The 21,469-nt window shown below is 42.5% G+C and overlaps 2 protein-coding genes across 3 annotated transcripts in view; one reads left to right on the top strand and one right to left on the bottom strand.

Moving 5' to 3' along the window:
- LOC144681576 (peregrin-like) overlaps positions 1–11,864 on the bottom strand; it is a 39,734-nt gene extending 27,870 nt beyond the window's left edge. For both annotated transcript variants that reach the window (XM_078543283.1, XM_078543284.1), the window contains exons 1-2: positions 11,464–11,864; positions 5,532–7,079 (exon numbers count right to left, since the gene is read on the bottom strand). In XM_078543283.1, the coding sequence (XP_078399409.1) occupies positions 5,532–7,069 (1,538 nt within the window). In that variant the 5' untranslated portion in view covers positions 7,070–7,079; positions 11,464–11,864. The remainder of the gene's footprint in view (positions 1–5,531; positions 7,080–11,463) is intronic.
- Positions 11,865–12,569: 705 nt separating this feature from the next.
- On the top strand, positions 12,570–20,246 carry ccdc51 (coiled-coil domain containing 51). Its single transcript, XM_078543276.1, has 4 exons — positions 12,570–12,889; positions 13,906–14,263; positions 16,147–16,311; positions 17,110–20,246. Exons 2-4 carry the CDS (start codon positions 13,973–13,975, stop codon positions 17,881–17,883), a joined length of 1,230 nt encoding a protein of 409 aa, XP_078399402.1. The 5' UTR covers positions 12,570–12,889; positions 13,906–13,972; the 3' UTR covers positions 17,884–20,246.
- Positions 20,247–21,469: the final 1,223 nt, after the last annotated feature.

Below are 21,469 nucleotides of genomic sequence, written 5' to 3'. Positions count from 1 at the left end.
TTCCCTACTATGAATGTGCTATACTATCACATCTTTTTGCATGTTAATCATACCCTTACACTACCTTATCGAGTGCCAAAAAAATGTCTACCTTGGATCCCATCTAATTGCTTTACCAGCATTAACTTACAACTGCAACTTTCCCTACAATGCTCTTTCAAAACAGAAATAAAGCCATATGCCTTAAATCAATCTCACTGTAGAAGCATCCAAATTCCTCCAACACAAGTCACTATTTTCAGGATAGAAAGAGTAAAGGTGAGAAATAATTGCTCACAAATAAGTGTCTCTTCAACATAGCTCTTTCTTCAAAATACCTGTTATTCAATACTGCTGCAGAGACAATGATAGACAGGTAACTGACACAGAGCATCGTTTTAAATCTCACCAATACAAACAGCGTGACACACAAGTAGAGCAATTTAAAATTGTAAATCTTTTTTAGGCGTCATTATTGTAGTGATATAGACGGACATATAAAGAATGCAAATCAAAAGCAAAGATGAACAAGCCCATTGAGCAATCTTCCAAAGAAACCTATGGTCTCCCATCACAGTATCCAACTGCCTCCTGAATGGTTCCATTATTTTTGCTCCTATTATCCTACCAGGAAGTTAGTATGTTAATTAGGACCTTCTTACAAATTCAATAGATTATACTAATCCAAAAGAATGGGGAAGAACTGAATCCTGCAGTAGGTGAAACAATGTAAAGTTGCAGCCTATAATTCAGTAATGTGCAGCAATGTGGTTAGAGACTGCACTGACAAGTGAGTAACTGAAAAGGGTGTGGTCTTCCTTGAGGTGAGCACAAAACACTCAGTTATTTCTCATTAGATTAAGTATCTATAACTATGAGCACTCAAATAAAAGATGACTAAGGCCCTCGAGTCCTTCGAGAAGAGTAAAACCCCCGGAAGCGACGGCCTGCCGGCGGAGTTGTATTCGGCTCTGTGGGACTTGATCGGCCCAGACCTGCTAGAAGTGTACGAGAGTATGCTCCTGGCCGGCAGCATGTCAGAATCCATGAGGAAAGGCATCATCACCCTCATCTACAAGCACAAGGGGGAAAGGGAGGAAATTAGAAATTGGCGACCCATTTCACTGTTGAATGTGGACTATAAGATTCTGTCCAAGGTCATCGCCAACCGGGTCAAATCCGCTCTGGAATTGGTGATTCACCCTGACCAGACCTGCTCTGTGCCAGGCAGGAAGATCTCTGACAGCCTGGCGCTGCTCAGGGATACGATTGCCTATGTACAGGACAGGGGTGTGGATACCTGCCTCATCAGCTTGGATCAGGAGAAGGCCTTTGACAGAATATCGCACACCTACATGGGGGATGTGCTCTCCAAAATGGGCTTTGGGGAGGGAATTCGAAATTGGATCCAACTGCTCTACACTAACATCAGTAGCGCAGTCTCAATCAATGGGTGGGAAACAGATAGCTTTCCGATTAAATCTGGAGTCAGGCAGGGCTGTCCTCTCTCGCCTGTCCTTTTCGTGTGCTGCATAGAACCCTTTGCCGAGTCCATCAGGAAGGATCCGGGCATAAGAGGAGTGACGATCCCAGGCAGTGGAGGCACTCAGGTAAAAGCCTCCCTGTACATGGACGACGTCGCCGTCTTCTGCTCGGATCCGCTGTCGGTGCGCAGACTGATGCACGTCTGCGACCAGTTCGAACTGGCCTCGGGAGCCAAGGTAAATCGTGGGAAGAGCGAGGCCATGTTCTTTGGGAACTGGGCTGACCGATCCTTTGTCCCCTTCACTGTCAGGGCTGACGGCCTGAAGGTGCTGGGGATATGGTTCGGAGGGACCGGGGCATGCGTTAGAAACTGGAAGGAGCGAGTGGCTATGGTGAAAAGGAAACTGGGCATGTGGGAGCGACGCTCCCTCTCCATTGCGGGTAAGAACCTGGTCATCAGGTGTGAGGTACTCTCGCTGTTGCTGTACGTGGCGCAGGTCTGGCCCATTCCACACTCCTGCGCGATGGCGATCACTCGAGCCATCTTCCGCTTTATCTGGAGGTCGAAAATGGATCGTGTCTGCAGGGACGCGATGTACAAGCCTCTAGATAAAGGGGGAAAAAACGTGCCCAACATCGCGCTCATACTGATGGCCACCTTTGTGTGTGGCTGCATCAAGCGGTGCGTAGACCCTCAGTACGCAAACACCAAGTGTCACTACGTGCTGAGGTTCTACCTGTCCCCGGTGTTGCGAAGGATGGGTCTGGCCACGCTGCCGCGGAACGCTCCAAGTAGTTGGACCGTGCCGTACCACCTGTCCCTGGTGGAAAAATTTATGCAGAAAAACACCTTTGACCACAAGTCCATCAGGCAGTGGTCAGCACGTAACGTCCTAGAGGCCCTGAGGGAAAAGGAGAGGGTGGACCCTGTGGGATGGTTCCCCGAGCAGACTGTCAAAGTCATTTGGCAGAATGCCTCATCGCCAGAACTTTCCAACAAGCACCAAGACGTAGCTTGGCTGGTGGTGAGAAAGGCCCTCCCCGTCAGATCCTTCCTACACGCCAGGAGTCTCACCCCCTCTGCACGTTGCCCTCGAGGTGGCTGTGGTGGGGAAGAGACCGTTGTTCACCTCCTTGTGGATTGTGCCTTTGCAAAGAAAGTCTGGAGAGAGATGCAGTGGTTGCTGTCGAGGTTCATCCCGAGCAGTTCTGTGACACAGGACTCTGTGCTCTACGGGCTGTTCCCAGGGACACACACCGAGACAAACATCGACTGCAGCTGGAGGATCATCAACTCGGTGAAAGAGGCGCTTTGGTCTGCCCGAAACTTGTTGGTCTTCCAGCACAAAGAGTTGTCCCCGACCGATTGTTGCGGACTGGCACAATCCAAAGTCCAGGACTACGTGCTGAGGGACGCACTAAAGCTTGGGGCAGCTGCCGCAAAGGCGCAATGGGGAAGGGTCGCGGTCTAAGACCTTTCTACCACAGCGCACCGAGAGACTGGGAACTGTTTAGAGCCCCTCGGGCTGTACAGATCAAAATGAAAGGCTGTAAATGATTGTAATATTGTTTGTACTGATGCACCTGGTGATACATTTTGTAAAAGTTTAACCTGGATTGTACCCTTGTAATGTTGTTTTTGAAATGGTTTTGAATGTGATTGAAGATTTTTTATGAATAAAGTATATTTTTACAATAAAAAAAAAATAAAAGATTAGAGTATTTAGCCAAAGTTTAGCTCTTTCTCGTCCCCTGCCTTCAGTCCAATATCATGGTGGAACACTATAAAGTACGCCCTGCAATACAGATTTCAATTTCCTCAGTCTGTGAGGGAAAACCTCAGAGAAGCAGCCATAGCCATTGGGACTTTGATTGGAAGAGAATTGCTTCACTGATGTATACGAGATGTCCATCAATAGGCAACTCTCAGCATCCTTCCTACTCTGGGTTCCTGGTCAGGTTAGCCCATTGTAACCCCATGGTTAAATAGCTAGCATATAAAATATTGTAGAGTGAGGGAGGACTTAATGGATAAGACACCAGTGAACTGCCTGACTTCTGGAAACACACACCACCACAAGTCAGCACTTTCATAGAGTCATAATAGCACAGAAGGAGGCCAGCCAGCCCATTGAGTCCATGCCATTCAGGATAAAAGGGAAGAAACAGATTTGTGTGAGTGAGAATTCTTTCACCTCTCAAGCACTGATTTGCTTAAACATCACAAGATCAAGGTTCATTAGCCTGAAACAACAGCCCAAATTTTGGGGTCAACAATGAAAGAACAGCACTCGCCCACTGACCACAAAGAAAGCGGCTCACAAAGATCTAGCAATCTCTGTGATATAGCTTTACCCCTCCCGACAGCAGTTTAAAACTGGCGCCAAGTCAAATGGATGTCTTTGTGTGCAGCAGCAGTGATGTTAGCAGGCCGGGTAAGCACTGACAGCAAACTAGGCTGTTAAAACCACAGAATCCCTTCCCTTTTAATTTAAATTTTCAGTTAGCAAACTAAAGGATCATGATTGGATTAAGTTAAAAGCTTCCAAAAAGAAAATGTTTCTTTTAATATGTGGAATTTATTTATCCTTATGGGGAAATTTGACATTCCACAAATATATTAGCTTTTTAAGGCTGGTGATTGTGTTTAGCGGTAATTATGAAGTTTTTAATGGTGTTACAAACCCAGTTACACTTCATTCAACATAGTGTAACTTTTTCCAGGAGTTTGACAATGAGACTAACAGCAAAGAAGTGCAAGTTTTTGTCAATTCATGATTGCAGTGGAGATAGCAGTCTGTGCGAACCTCTACCGTGTACACTATGGAGGAGGGTAGACTCACTGACAGCAACTTCTGGATCTTCATGTTATTCTGCACATGTGCAGACTCCAGAAGTTGCTGTCAGTTTCAGTGGAGTAATGGCATCGAACACTGACAGTTTCACAGTCTTTACCACAGTGAAATCCAGACCATTAAATCTTAAAGCAGGAAACTATTGCTGTGGGTGAGATGGGTCAGATAAAAATGTGAACCCATTCCTGTTTCCATTGGTTACTACATTTATCTCAAAGAAACAGCCATGTACATGGCAAGCTCTAAAACACAGTCTCAAACAAACATCACCCAAGGAACAGTGAACATTGTTTATTTCCTCCAGAATGATCCATATCCTTTCTGATCTCTGACCAAATGGTAAACGAGCAGGCAACCTGCTTCCTGCAGTTCTGTAAAGATGACTAGGAGGTGTGTGAACATAGCCTGGAGGGGCAACTGCTTAGTTCCACCCAATATATCCCTATATTTAATAACTGCATCAGCACACCCATGTATTTTTTAAAAATTATGGATTCCTAAAATCACTACATTGCTGCCTTACTACTTTAATTTGGAATATTCTCAGTAGTTGAGATATTGTGGAATATTATCCTGTCAGCTGCTGATATTTCTGGAGAATCTAGCTAGGGTTTATTGAGCCATTGAGGGAGCAAATTAGCATCAACATAGACACAATCATTAATCCAGGGTCTCCAGGGGTAAATTTCCTTCAGCTGGTGTGTGCTTCTTCATCTTTTTCATGCTGTCAGATTTAGTGACTCCTCACAATCACTTCGCCCAATGCAGTCACTGTTTAACATAAGCCTATTCCATCAGCTTCCATCCACAGCTAATATCCCTTGCAATGTACCATTGTTTTAAACATTACCCACTCCAAAAATTAACTGTCCTCAAATACAACTGTTTATTTCAATGCTGGTAAAAAGGAGCTATAATAAAATATTATAAACAGATATCAACAACTGCGAGCTAAGCAAATGCCTGAATGATTTCAAATAGCATGTTCTGAGAAAGCCCACTCTCTGCCCTCCCCCCTGTGGATGTTTTAATGCATTTTCAAACCACCCCTCTTTTATCAGCATACACAAGTTAACCCCTTGAGGTCTAATACCTGCTGACAGCTTTGTATTATTTTGTCATAGCCATTAATTACCCATCTCAGCTCAGCTCCAATCCACAGTCCAACATACATCCACGACAAACAAAGTGCACACTCTCCAACGGACTTACCTATGAGGTGGAATACAGGGCACTGAGACCACAGGTGCTGCAGCCCGTTTTTCTGCCAGAATCTTCCGTGCTTTCTTCATTTTTAGCCTCGACTTAGCTTTGGCTTTTTTCACTTTCTCCGAACTGGGCCCCTTCCCGTCCTCTCCTTCGTCATCCTCCTCCTCCTCGCCTTCACTATGGGACAGAGCAGGGGGTTTGCGTACCGACCCTGGTGGTGTGTGAATGTCACAGTATGCCGTCTTCCGTACGCTGAACGAGGTGCCATTCGCACCGGTTTCCCGCACGGGCTCCATCTTCATATACAGTCCTGCCTGCTGTGCACAGGTTACATGGAATGCTGTGTAACAATTGGCTTTGTGGCACTGAATACATGCCCCTGACCCTCGCTGCTTACAGATATAACAAGTTAACTTCCAGCGTGCTGGTGGGATGTGCTCAATACTGTCAATTGGCTCTAGGAAAACAGTGTTTGCAAAGCAGACTTCTGGGATCCACAGGGCACAGACCACATGTGCCCATCGCCCATCGTCTGTCTGTTTAAATGCACCACCCTTGTTGGGGCATAATGCACAGTCTACGGCCCGTGATGGAGACTGCAGACACCTGCGACAGAGCCACTGTCCCTCGGGGATGTAGGGGACACCATAGCATTCCTGGTGAACAGCCAAGTTACACATGTCACAGAAAAGAATGACATTGCTATTTTGGCATTCGCCATCGTTACAGATACAGCAAACGGCATCCTCATCAATTAACGTGTTCGGGTCTCCCTTGTTGTGGCTTTCAAAGTATGATTCCTTCTCCAGCCGATCCATGAGGTACTCAAACACCTCCTGTGGGATAAAGTTCACGCCCTCATTTTTCCTTTTCTCGTTCATGATGTCTAGCCACACATAGTCCTCCTCATCCATGTCATATTCAACCTCTTCATCCAGTTCCTCGACTGACTTCTCAATATAGCGGTAATATGACAATGGGCGGGGTGGAGCATCTGACGCACTGTGGTCAATTTCACGATAGATTACCTCTGGCAGTTTGGTGGCAGAGGCAGTGCTGTTATGGCTGGAGTCCTTGCGTTTGTCCTTGTTTTTGTGCTTGTTGGCTTTCGGGGTTGCCGTCGGAGTCTCTGCATTCTCCTTGTTGCTGTTGCACTCGACAATATCCTCCGCAGTCGTGTCATCCTCTGACAGCACCTCCAGATTATCAAAAATGCTAATCCTGTGCAGCCGCCCTTCAATGTCCACCTCGACCAAGCGTTGTGCCTGAGCGTACGTCAGCATCTCCCGGCTCGGTGACTGGGAGATCTCCGACGGGTTCGGAGACTGCTGTGTGCCCGTCCGCGAGTTACGCCCTTTCTTCTTAGGTTTCCGCACTGGGGTTTGCTGAGCGGGGTTGTCATGATCATAGTGGTACAAGTGGTATTCAATGCCACTGTAACTTTTGTAAATTTTCCGACAGCTCTCCACCGGGCATTCATAGGGAGGCTTGGTTGCACGCAGGTTGTGACAAAATGTTTTCACATCAAAGTCCAGACCCATCCTGCTATTCCTGAAAACAGAAACAAAAATCCAATCAGTATTACAGTACTATATATCAACAGTAGAGTTTCACTAGATACATACTTTTAACATCGTCAGACAGCATAGTTCACCAGAGCTCTAAATGCATCGCAGAATACATGATATGGAATTGTGCCAGTGGGACTATGATATGGATCATGAGATGGTAACCGTTTCTGAACATCTCTGATGCCCTTTCTCAGCTGAGCTCAGTTGATAATAATCACTTCTGAGAAAGAAATATTTGGGACTTGAGCTAGTCAATCAATCCAGTTCTTTTTGAGTTGGGTTGACGGGGAAATACAATCAAGGGCGCATTGCACAATTACAGGGGGACAGATTTGGAGAACAGGTCAAATGCTAGCTGCGGATGCTAGTACAAAGCAGGTCTGTTTAGATGGCAAGTTGATAGGTCATTAGGTAAAGCACAGAGGAAAATATTAGCAGTACTCTGCCTCAACCACATGTTACCCACGATGTAGCCACCAAGAGTGCCATCAGGAAATTTGGTGGCGATATATGTAGTTACTCATTGCCCATGTCAAGTGGGTACAAGGGGAAAAATGAATAAAACAAAGTATTGTATTTGAAATATTTAACCAACTTAATAACAGATTTTCAGTATGCCATAAGGCTGACCACATCATTGTATCTTATTCAATGGAAAGTAGCAACTCTTAAAAGAACACAAGCAAAATCGTCATGAGCCATTCATTACTGCTCAAGGCAAATACAACACAGTGTCTCAAAGCAGCACAGTGTGATGCAAACACATCGCTCTGTCTGACTAGACAAATCATCATCTAGGTCATGTGGCAGCGACACTTGCTGTGTTTGAACAAGCCCACCCTCTTTCAGTGTTGTGCAACTGGAGCACCACTGTGTCTGAATGAGCTGGAGAACTTTCAGCTCTTTATGATAGCAATGTTATTACAGTGCCTGAATGATCTCGTGTTCATTTAGTCTTAGTTGACAGTAGCATGTACCTGGGTCTTAATCAATATATTTCATTTAGCTCTGCATTTCTGTGCCTGACTGTGTGACATTTCATTCATTAAATTTTATATATTACCGTGCCTGAATCAGTTTGGTTGATTCATGTAGGAACACACTAAAAGGTTAAAGTATAAGACATCCAAAAGAGAACTGAACCAGGAAGTTGCACTAATAGGTCGATTTAATGAACCCACAGACAGCATTAAACCCATATCAACACTCCATATTTTGTCTTGTACTCCTGTTTATTGATCCTGTCTTTAGTTCTGACTGCTTACAGAAATTAGGAATGAAAGCTTGCTGCTGACACTTCAGAATATAGCACTGCTGCCATGAAATGAAAGTATCAACTCAGTCACTGAATATATCATTCCCCAAGGAGAGTTCCACCTACCAGACAAAAAAAAAGAATTTGCAAGAATGCCAATATAACACAACTCAAACACTTACAAAATCAGGGAAATATTTTGGCATTTTGTCTTTTGCTTTTTAATATTATATTCTAAAATACATTTATTCCTCTCTTTATGTACCCAGGCCCTACCTAGTGACACCTGAGCGTAGGGCGCAAACTGGTCCTACAATTTCACTGGCGACTCTTTAGAGTTACTCATTAGAATATGCACAATAGCAGTGCTATTCCATAATTTTTCTTCTAACTCGCCTTGTAGAAAAGTAGTTGGGCTTAAATTAGTGCTTTCCAAAACAGGTCATCACAGCTTGCTATGTAAGAATTACATGTGGAAATTTTTATGCACTTTTATTATTCTTAGCCTTCTTTCACACAGTCTAAGTGATCACAGTTCATACATGGAACCCAGCCAGCATGGATGAAACCATTCAATAGGCTATTTTCATCTACACAGTAGGGCTGAGGAATGATCAGCATCTATTCAGGGATTGAAAAATACTGAAGGAAAGGAGAAATAGAAGAAAGGAAAGAGTGGGACTGAATATAGAAAGAAAATAAATCAAAATATTATTTAAAATATTGTCCATTACATGTGGTCAAGCATGGAATGACAGCCTGGACATCTAACTGTGTCAGCGCAAAAACAACTTGCATATATATGGTGCCTTTAACGTTGTAAAACATCCCAAGACACTTCGCAGGAGTGTTATTAAATAAAATTTGACACCAGGCCACATAAAGAAATATCAGGACAGATGACCTAAAGCTTAATCAAAGAGATGGGTTTTAAGGAGTCTCTTGAAGAAGGAGAGTGAGCCAGAGAGGTTTAAAGAGGGAATTCCAAAGCTTAAGCCCAGGCAGCCGAAGGCATGACCACCAATGGTGAAGCGAATAAAATTGGGTATGTGCAATAGCCCTGATTGGGGAATTACAAAGATCTCGAAGGATTATTGGGCCGGAGGAGGTTACTGAAGGTTATTGAGCTGGAACAGTGAGGCCATGGATGGATTTGAAAACAAGGACAAGACTTTTAAGAATCAAGATACTGCTGAACTGGGAACCAGTGCGGGTCAATGGGGTGATGGGTGAACAGGATGTTGCGAGTTAGAAGACGGTTCGTAGAGTATTGAACAAGCTCAAGCTTACAAGGGTCAAAGGCAGGAGGCTGGCCGGGAGGGCAATGGGCTAGACTTTGGAACAGGCTATTCACAGATTTATAAGAACAACGTAGCAAGTAATCGGTCTTTAAAAATTAAGACTTTTGGAACAATGATTTACATGTGTTGGCTGAAATACACCAAGCCAGAAACCATTGCTCTTGCAATTTTGTGACTTCAATTACAGAATTATGGCCATGGCACAGGTAGCTAAAGCTCTTGCTTTGCAAACATAAAAAGGGGGTCATGTGCAACAATCAGTGATCCACCTTTTTTAAAAGGAGGGCTGTATCTGTGAGGACACTATCCACTGTCATATTTTTCATTAGGCTTCTGACATCTTACTTTGCACAAAACATGTTACACTGAATACTCTTAAACAACGCGCATAAAAAAGTAACAAGCCAGGAGTTTCCTGCTAGCTCTTCCGGCCTTTCGCCCAGGGCAGGAGTTAAACAGCTATCAGAAACTTCAATTATGTTCCAATTGAGCCAAAGATGTTACTACGGAAACAAAATTTTAAACATGAAGCATCTTAGCAGCAGTGTGAGACAGGTTGACTCGGCATTGAACTTGAACATTATAAACAGCTCCAGTCACACTATAGGCTACCCCAGAGCAATGATTTTAAATAGCGTGTGCATGTTTTAAGAAAGCCCACCCTCTGCCCTCCCCCATGTGGATGTAGGAATGCATTTCCAAGCCATCCCTCTCTTGTCAGCATACACAAGTTAACCCCACTAATACCCACTGACAGGGACTTCAGCCAGTAATCAATAAAAGATTTGAAAATTGAACTTGCTTGTTAATGCAGCAAACTGGAATTTCTAAAATCTACACGCATGTTTTCTTGAGCAAATGTGTAATGACAGATGCAATTCCATGTGATAACCAACCCTGCACACAAGGTATGGTGATCACATAGGCACATCATATCCAACACCATGCAGCACTGTGATGACCCAGGCATGTCAGAACCAATGCTGTGCACAGAGCAGACATGCCTGGGCACCTCCTATAAAATTTTGCAATACTACAAACTTTTTCCAAGTCCAGTGTTGTGTATATAGCACAGTGATCACCAAATGTTGGACAGACAGCACAATAAGCAGACAGATGTTTCAAATCCAATATTTGCACCCCTGCCAGAATTCCACATACAGAACACAATAACAAAAAGATTAATTTTATACACCATTCTGCAAGCAAAACATAGTGGCCACATTTGCAACAGTGCTTCAAATATCATTCTCCTTACATATACAAAATAGAGAACAAAATTCACTACAGCCAAAGACAGCATTCTTACAAGCCAATGTCAACCAGCAACTGACTCCATTTCCACATGTTTATTCGTCATACATTTACAACAGTGCTAAATTAACATTAACTCCACCACTGATGCATCAGGGAGATTGCTCTTCGTTTACCACAATTCCCATGGCACAGCACATGAACATAGCCAGCCAATGGTGATGGCAGCCATCTGGCCTGGCAAAATCAGCACACAAACATACAATAATAGTAAAGTGAATATCTGATCTGGATTTTCAGTAATTATCTCCCTACTAATCACAACAACCAGTCTCAGACACTTTGATCTTTTTAGCAACGTCAACAAAAGATCAGTTCTGTAAATAAAATGGTAAAATGCATCAAAATTAATGTTGTTGTTCTTCAAACTTTCATTATGGCATGTCTATCGGGCTATTTTACAATAAATATTTATAACTGAGGAGGGAGGAGTTGAACTGATTAAGCATTTAAGAATAGAGTAATTTAAAGATATACATATTTAAGCATATTACCAAGTTAAGAGGGTGGATCATTTCTGTTGTGCTCCTGTGGTGGTGTCAGTACAGATGGGTGATGGTGTGTGTGTGATTAGATGATGAGGATTTGCTGTGTGCTGCTCCAGGCCAGGCCCATCACCATCAGGCAGTCAGTAAAGGAACCAGGCTGTGAGCTCCATAACAACAGCATCTCTCCCAGGGACACCCCCAGCCCCACTCACACACAGAGGAAGCCAGGGTTGAGGAGAAGGCTTCACACAGAGCCACACACACAGTCCAGACCTGCCCCAGGCACAGCCCTGGCCTCTCCTGCCCTCTCACTGTTGCCAAATGGCTCTTTCCCCCTCAGTTTGAATGTTAACCCAGGGTTCCACTCACAAGATGGAACAAAGGCGCCTCCTCCACCAACAACTGCCTCTAAATTCTACCCACAGCACATTCAACACAGCCTGCAGCACATTCATTTTTTCTAATAAAACACTCAAGGTAGAAGGAGGGTATTATGACTAGAAATACGTGCATCACGATGATTTGTTGTGTTCAATTTATTATGAGCGCTCACAAATATTTATATTTTCCTGCTGCCTGAATTATCAGAATGAATGAAAGAGGCGAATCTGCTGGGGATAAGCCAGGGTGACAGTTATGAGAGTAAATGAAGCGTTTGATTTTAGAACAGCACATTCGAAATAAATGATTCTGAAAAAGATATTCAATAGCAGACCCAGCTAATATGAAATAAAAGTATGAATATTAAGTTGTACGTCAAAGGAAACGGTGCCGTGTTTTCTCCATTTGAAAGGGTGGTTGAATTTCCGAATTAGACGAATCGGTAGATGTGGACGGTGAAGTAATTGGAGAAGTTGCCGGCTGGCGAGGGAGTCGGGGACGGGGAGGGGCTCTTGTAAATAAATGAAAACGTAACGCCTTCTGCTCGCTGCAGTGCCTACAAACAGAGCACAGGGGTGGGGGAAACCGTAATCTTCTGCTACGAAGCCGGGCGGAAAGGAGAGATGGCCCGGTTTCTGGGGAAACGGGCGGTTTGACCGGGGTTGCTAGAGCGCAGCCATCGCAGTGAGGGTGAAAGGTCAGACCGGGGCTTGAGCGGGGGCGGGGGAAAGGTCACTGAGCCAGAGGTGAAGGGAAGAGGCACTCAGTAATATATGCTGGTATTGGGAGAGGCTCATCACAAAACCTCACCAGATTCATGGATCTGTGCTGTCATTGCCATTGACATCGAGAAAAGTAACAAAGATAGCTCTTGTCACATTGAGAGAAGTGAGAGGTGAATCTGGGAAAGCAGGAATTACTGTCATGGGGGCAAAAGCACAAGGCTGGAGAAAGTGAAAGACCATCTCATTTTAACATTGTGTTGCTGGTGTAACAGAGATATTGGACAACATCAGAACAGGATTTGCATTATATCTTGTCTGGACGTGAGGTTTGTGAGCAAGAGTGATTGTTGTTTTTTTTTACTGTGAATTGTTAAAGTAGATTAAATGTTTTGAACCAAATGAGTGAATGATTTACATAGTTAATCACACTTTTAGAATGACTCCATTGCAGGTACTGTTCTTTAAATGATGCCTTGAATGGATGAATTAGAAAAAAATGGTACATGTAAGATGCAAAATAACTGGGAGAGCTGCTGCCTTTCAGTTCCAGTTAGCGAAGGACTGTTTGCAACGTTGATTGACCCTGAGATGAGCTTCCAGCCACATATCTGCGCCATCACTAAAATCACCTATTTCTATCTCTGTAACATTGCTCAGCTCTTCTGCTGCTGAAACCTTTGTCTACATCTTTCTAGACTTGACTATTCCAACAGTCTTCCAGCTGTCCTTCCACATTTCACCCTCCATAAACTCAAGGTCATCCAAAGCTCCAGTGCCTGTGCTCACTGATCAATATTGGATTCTGCTTCAGCAGCACTTCTGTTTTTAAATTCTCATCCTTGTTTACAAATCCCTCCATGACCTCTCCTCTCCCCATCTCTGTAATCTTGGTGTCGGCGCAGACTCCATGGGCTGAAGGGCCTCTTCTGCACTGTGATTCTGTGATTCACTGTCTGTGAATCTCCTTCAGCTATCTCTGTAATCTCCTTCAGCCTTACAACCTGCAGATATCTGCACTGCTCTATTCTGTCTGGCCTCTTGAGCATCCCCAATTTTAATCACTGCACTGTGGTGTTTGTGCTGTCAGCTGCCAAGGCCCTAAGCTCTAAAATTCCAAACCTCTCTGTCTTACTTGTTCTCTCCTTTCTGCTTTCCTCATTGTCCAAGGTTTTTGTCTCCTGCCCTATCATCATACGTGGCTTGGTACCAGATTTTGTTTGATAATGTTTCTGCGAAGCTCCTTTTGTTATACTACGTTAAAGGTTCTATATAAAATGTTGTTGGCTACAATTGAAATTTGCTGTATGAGGTTTGGAAGTAATGTTTGTCACTGTGTTCACAGGTGGTTTGCAGCTCTGGCTGAATAAACTTAATTTTTGAAGTGAACCCCCCCGCCCCACCCCCCCATTATGAAGAGGCAGCTAGTCGGTGTGATGTGCTCCCGTACTGCTTGCTTCCAACTTGCAAGAAGCACCAATCTCCGAGTGCAACTTTACTGCTCGCAGCCCACACACAAAACAGTTACCAAGAGTCTGAGTGAGACTAAAGATGCTGCACAATTGAAGTGGGTGGAACTAAGCAAGGATTTAAGCAAGAAGACTGTAGAGCATATTCGAACTACAACCAATTCCTTGTGGGAGAAATATGAGGAGTTTGTTGGACTGAAAGAGGTGCAAGTGGCACAGCTGAAAGTCAATGAGGTATTGTGCTGCTTCCATTTGCCATTCATGACTCTAGGCTGATGCTGTATAACTGGTATAGTGTAGGTAGCACTGAGTCTTAAATCAGTGGACTGTGAAGAGTGCATAAGGAGGGTAAATCTCTTATTGGAAAAAGGGGAAGGGGCACAATCAATTTTAAGAAGTTAATCTATATAATAGATTGCTACCTAGTACTGTGAAGGACTCAAAAGATCCTCCGGTTTCTTTCCTGATCTGTGCTGAGTTCACTGATCTCTGGAAGAAGCATATTAAGTGCTCTTAACACCGTTTACTAATGGGGAAAATGCCTGAGGTCCTGTGCATAATCTACTGTCATTGGGTGACCCTTGTTGCAATATGTATGCATGCAGACATCAGATAAACACAAGGTTTCATAAAACCGTACAGAGAGTTATTTTATTATGAATGTGTTTCAAAAAACTGCAGATGCTGGAAATCTGAAATTGGAATTGAAAATGGTGGAAATGCTCAGCAGATCAGACAGCATCTGGAAAGAAACATTAAATTAACGTTTCAGGTATATCTATTAGTTGGAACTGAAACATTGAGTTAATATTTTTCATCCTTGAATTCTGGTATGTCAGCTTCTAAAACAAGACTTGATAATAGAAGTCAGGAGCATGCTTTGGTCACTGCTTGATGCCAAAACCAACTGAAAGCCAGTCTTCAAGTACCAAGTCGTCTTTTTGAAACTTGCACATGCGTTAACTGCAGGTGGATGGTAAATGCAAAGCTGCCCAAATCCCAGAGGGAAACTTGAAGCAGTTGCCACAACTATTTACAATTTATATTTATTTCAAGATTAATTCAATGAAAAGGAGGCACCAAGTCTTATAGATTTCTTACAAAATTAAATTAAACCTTTTATTAATAGAATAAATTATTTTAAGCACACGCATAGATTTATAAATTACTACTATGATAACTTCTAAATTCACTAATTAATCTAACCCCCAGTTATACCTGTTACCTGTTAAGGTAACAGTAAGACACATAGATTTTAAAAGACCCAGGCAAAGTAACACACAATACCCTGAACAGTCGAATTTAAAGTGAGTTTTTCTTAGCTTCAATTCCTTGTAGACAGCAGCTTGAGGCTTAGATGCTGGAGTCTTTTCACACTTGTTTTAGATCTTAGAATTCCTGCCCTTACACAGAACCTACTCTCCTTTATATGTATTTTCCCCTTTGAATGCAAATTCCCATTGTTTTACTATGTCTTTGGACTTTACCTCTCTAATAATAAAAATCTATCATTGTATCAATTTTACCAGTAATCTTTGGGAAAAATAAACACACTGTTTCTTAACTTCTCCTGGCTAGGTGTAACATGTCACCCCCTCTTTTGAATTCAAGCTAGTCTGGTTTATTTACAAATGCAAATATTCCCTTTACACACCACATTCTAAAACTTCATCCATGTTTACCTATGTAACATTTCAAACCAAGCTTATCTTCTGATACATCAAATCCTTCAGATCAGCTGCCTTTAATTCAATTAACACACACACACACACACCACTACTACTCTACTTTACAATAAATTCCAATAACATAATGAAAATTATACCTTCCTGACATTTCTTTAGTGGAGCATTAATAAATACTATCTCACCATTATATTTTACCAAGCGTTTGGCCACCTGTGGCTCAGTATCAAATTTTGTTTGTTAATATTTCTATGAAATGTTTTGCTACATTAAAGGTAAAATATAAATGTTAACTTATTCCAGTCCTAGTACATCAGATACATGTTTTAGTCTCTACAAGACACTGGAATTATGCAAGATAAACCAAAGTTGTAGAGCAGGAAGGCTGACCATACCGACATGAGTGGCTGACAGATGTGCTGTTCCTATCAGGCAGAGAAAGCATTCATGGTGGCTCGAGGTGTTGTTCGACAAAGCCAGGAAACCCTTGTAAGTCAGCAGGTGAAATTGAAGGAGGTTCGAGACAGATTAGACAGAGTCTCACGGGAGGACAGTCACTATCTAGAACTGGCCACCCAGGAACATAAACTGTTGCAGGTGAGAAAACAGATTTATTATATGTTGTCATTTTTCAATTGTATGCTTCTTATAAGATGCAGACTGTATGTAAATAAAAATAATATGAAGCTTTCATCCAGTATGTTTAAAAAACTAAATTTAAACGATGGTTATACATGATAGAATTCAGGTTCTGCTCCTCAAGGAGCTTTCATAAGAACTAGGAGCAGGAGTAGGCAATTCAGCCCCTTGAGCCTGCCCTGCCATTGAATTCGATCATGGCTGATCTCATTTCAGCCCCAACTCCAATTTCCCGCCCTCTGCCCATAACCTTTCAACCCGTTACTAATTAAAAATCTTTTCTATCTCCTCCTCAAATTTATTCAGCGTCCGAGCATCCACTGCACTCTGAGGTAGTGAATTCCACTGATTCAAGACCCTTTGAGAAAAGTAATTCCTCCTCATCTCTGATTTAAATCTACCGCCCCTTAGCCTAAAACTATGGCCCCTTGTTCTAGAATGCCCCACAAGGGGAAACATCTGCTCCATGTCTACTTTATCTATCCCCTTTAGCATCTTATATACCTCAATTAGATCTCCTCTAATCCTTCTAAACTCTAGTGAGTATAGGCCTAAACTGCTCAATCTCTCCTCATAAGACAAGCCCCGCATCTCTGGAATTCACTTGATGTTTTGAATCATCTAGGCCCAACTTCTTTCATCTGCATCACTTATTGCATCTCCTGACTTAATGCCATTTGTCTTCATCTCTTAACTGGAAAAGGAGGGAATAAAATTAAGCTTCCGTGCAATTTTCTTTCTCTATCCTAAAATCAGGAGGAAAGACGACACCGAACAGCATACGAAAATGCAGAGGAGCTGGAGCGTGAGACTTTTGCTCTCTTTTCGGCAGCAGTGAGAGAGAGCCACGAGAAAGAGAGGACCAGAGCAGAAAGAACAAAAAACTGGTCTGTGATGGGATCTGTATTAGGAGCTATGATCGGGGTCCTGGGGTCAACCTACATCAACAGAGTTCGACTGCAGGAGCTGAAGACATTACTTCTTGAGGCACAGAAAGGGCCAATTAACTTGCAGGAAGCCCTTAAAGAGCAGGCCTCCATACACCAAATGCAAAACAAGGAACTCAATACACTTGTAACAAACCTGAAGGAACTAGTGCATGTGGACCCTGCAGTGCAACAAGCAGGTAAGGAGGTCACTGCTAAACCTAAAAAAGCAGAATCTGGTTTCAAACCAGATCCTGTCCTGGATGCTTTGAAGAAACAAGCAAACTCCTCAAAACAGACTGGTGCAGCATTAGAAGGGCTGGAACAAAAGTTAAATGGTCTGGAACAAGTACTTGGGAAAGTGGCTTCTGACATTAGGACAGTAAAACATGTCACACAGGTTAGACCATCACAAACAGTTTCTTCAGGATTGAAGCAGGATTGGCAGATTCTTGCAACAGAGAATATGATCGATGGATTAGCGGAGACTGAGAAGAGGCTGGAATCTCATATCAGGGCAAATTCTGTTTATAACACAGTGCTGACATATGCTGCATTTGCCCTCACACTGCCTGTGTTGTATGTGCTTTTCAAAGGAAATTGAAAGAAGCTACACTACATGTAGATTTTGTGCTGTTTGCAGTATTTTCCAGTAATTGGGACAATTAGTCTTGGCAATTGAAGTATATTTCTTCAAGTCTGTGAGATGTTGTATTGATCTTGTTCTTCTCACTCACAAAGGAAAGAACCTGCATTTAAATAGCATCTCATGCCCTTAGGACACCCTAAAGTGCTTCACCTCTAAGGATTACCTTAGAAATGCAATCACTGATGTTTTGCAGATCATTCAATGTTGTTAACAATCTAAGCACTGGAATAAGAAGCTCCAAACCCAAGGATAAAATGATGAGAGCTTGTAGAATGCGTTAATCCTCATTCCTAAACCTTGCTCAAACTCACCAGGATCACCACAATACAAATACCCTTAAAGGTCCTTCAGCACAACTGACATCCATGAATCAATGCTTTCATGCAGCATTCATGTAAGTTCTCAGGCGCTGCTATATCTTGGCATCATTTCCAATTTAATGAAATTAGCAGTAATTTCCTTTAGAATGTTTCATCCTTCTATCAAATTTATCTTGTGTCGAGGGAAATTCACCTCACACTTTTATAAAAGCATCATAGCTTGATTCTCTTGTCTAATTCTGTGGCACAGAAAGCGTTAAATGGGCTGATAATGTAACACCACCTGGCACAAGGGAGTAAAGGACAATTTAATCACTGTCTCATTCCTGTTCAGAATTCAACCACATCAAAATCTTGTATTGGTAATTTGCTAGGGAGTTGTGAATTTTAAAACCATTTTTGCCTTGTGCCTTGCACCTAAAGGATGAAAGATAAGAACATAAGAAATAGGAGCAGGAATAGACCATGCAGCTCCTTGAGCCTTTTTCTCTATTCAATATGATCATAGTTGACCTTCTGGCTCAGCTTCACTTTTCTGCCATTTCCCCATATCCTTGACTCCCTGAGAGACCAAAAACCCTGTCTATCTTGGACATAAATAAATATGCTCGACAGTGGAGCATTCACAATCTTCTGACCTTCTGGGGTAGAGAATTCTAAAGATCCACAACTTTTTGAGTAAAGAAGTTTCGCCTCATCTCAATTCTAAGTGTTAGACCCCTGCCACCCCCAGCCCCCCAAAAATGCGCACGGTATTCCGCTATGGTATCGTCTTGCCAAAGTGCTGTACGGTTATAGCAAGCCTTCAATATTCCTGTACTCAAAACCCCTTGGAATAAAAGCCAACATGCCATTTTCCTTCCTAAGTGCTTGCTGAACCTGCATGCTAACTTTGTTCCTTGTACGAGTACATCCGAGTTTCTCTGAACATCAACATTTAGAAGTTTCACGCCTTTCAAAAATATTCTGCTGTTCTTGCTGCCAAAGTCCTTTTTCTCTGCTGATATTAATTACCTTAAGTTGCACATTTTTATTAGCCCCTTGGTTGCACTATATTTCTGGTATCTCCTCCTGGATCCTCTTGTGCCAATCTGTGCATGGGGGAATGTGTGTGAATTATCCAAATTGACTCTCATCTGATTTTTTTTCTTTTAAACTCCTTTGAATAGGCCTCTAGCCAAGATCTCTACCTATTTAATTTTTGTTTAAATGGCATCCCAATTTGTTTCAGCAGATAGCATGTGTGTGCAGTACGCTGCTGAACTAGCCTGCACTGCAGTCATGGGATGGTGCACCATATCCTTCATTGAGATGGAAACATGTGTGTGCAGTATGCTGCTGAACTAGTCTGTACTGCTGTCATGGGATGGTGCACCATATCCTTCATTGAGATGGAAACATGTGTGTGCAGTATGCTGCTGAACTAGTCTGCACTGCTGTCATGGGATGGTGCACCATATCCTTCATTGAGATGGAACAATGTGTGCCAGGCCACGGTTTGTTGTATTCTTAAATTTTGCTAGTTATACCATAAATTGATTCAGTATCAGTGAAACGCCAGACTATCAACATAAAGAAAACAAGATGCTTCAGTAACAGATTGTAGTTCCCTTGCAAAAAACATGGGTTGTCATAGTGCTTTCATTCACAAAAAATGCTGCTTTCTCTCTTCAAAAAAGGATCCTTGTTATTTTCACCCCACTCTTCTTTTAGTAAACATGCCCATTAGGACAGACAGATGGCTTGCTTTCAGCTTGTGTCCATGTTGTCTGCTTGTAACCAGTCATAAGATCTTCACCCCTTTGTGGAAGTGCCTGAGCTGTGTTTGGTGTGTTGGTCGTCAGCACTGAGCTTTGAACCTCCAACGTAATATTCTGTCCACTTCCACCCAATTGAAATCATTTTGGTGTTGATCGCAGCAGCAAGAGCTATTGAACAAGCAGAAATTCTATGCTGACTTTCCTGACACCTCCAATATTAAACAGATGCTGCCTATCATTCTGATTTGTAGTGCAAGCATGGTTGACATTACTGAACTCTTGTTAAGTTTGATTCTGAACCACTGGTGTTGTCCTTCCAGGTTAAAACAGAGATCAGGGAGGGGAAAGAAAAGCCAAAACAAAAATAAAAATACCTGGAGCAGGTCTGACAGCATCTGTGGAGAGGAATACAGTTAATGTTTCGAGTCCGTATGACTCTTCAACAGAACTAAGGAAAAATAGAAGAGAGGTGAAATATAGGCTGGTTTGAGAGTGGGGGGGTGCGGTTGGGACAAGTAGAGCTGGATAGAGGGCCAGTGATAGGTGGAGATAAGAAAAGCCAAGACTGTTTTGCTCCTATCTGCAATACGGTCCAGGTATGGAACTGTGCCTATGTGTTGTGTTTAGCCATGGTGCCCTTGATATTGATTATAGTTTCAACATGTGAATGTGTTGAGTTAATTTGTTGCAAATAATTTTATGAATAGGTATTTTTATTGATTCAAAGTAATAATTAAATATCCCCCAAGGAGTTCACTTTGGAATTAAATGATGTGATTAAACTCCCTTGCTGCTCAGATACCAAGACCACACATTCAGATCAAAAGAATCTTTTAATGTAAGGGAACTGTTTGCATCAAAAGACAATAGATCCGTAAACACTACTGTCGTTGTGCTACATTTTAAAAATGGTAACTTGAATTGAAAGGTTTAAAATGAAAGTTTTGTAATTGATGTCCAAATGAAGGGTTGTGATTTTTTTTTAAAAAAGTAATCCTAAAATGAAGATGGAATTGTAACAAAGCAATTTTGTAATGGCACCAATGAAAAACCTTATGCAGTTCCTGTGTTATAATTGACCTATGATTGCTTCATCCATTGCCAGTGCTCACCGGTCCATGTAGTTCTCTATATTCCCAGTGTACAGCAATAAGTGCAACTGAAGAAGGCCTAGCTTCTCCATTCAGAATGAACCCATAGCTCTCTCATAACAGCACATAACTCCTTAATGATCGCTGCACTACCCCATTGATCATTCTGTGTGAAAAGGCACTTCCTAACATTAACCAGCTTGATTCTCTATCCTGTTACACAACTGTCATAATTTAATTTGTGGCAGTGTTCAGAATTTACATTTTCCATACTGTTTGTCAGGGAATAGGACATTTTCTCTTGAAGGTATTGACACATGCTGGAGTAGGCTGTCATGGGTCCCAGTAGCCTTCCATGTGTCCCTATGTG

The sequence above is a fragment of the Cetorhinus maximus genome, chromosome 6 (assembly GCF_964194155.1).
Source record: "Cetorhinus maximus chromosome 6, sCetMax3.hap1.1, whole genome shotgun sequence".
NCBI lineage: Eukaryota > Metazoa > Chordata > Chondrichthyes > Lamniformes > Cetorhinidae > Cetorhinus > Cetorhinus maximus.
The sequence above is the reverse complement of the archived record's forward strand: the minus strand, read 5'-3'. Positions and strand labels throughout refer to the sequence as shown.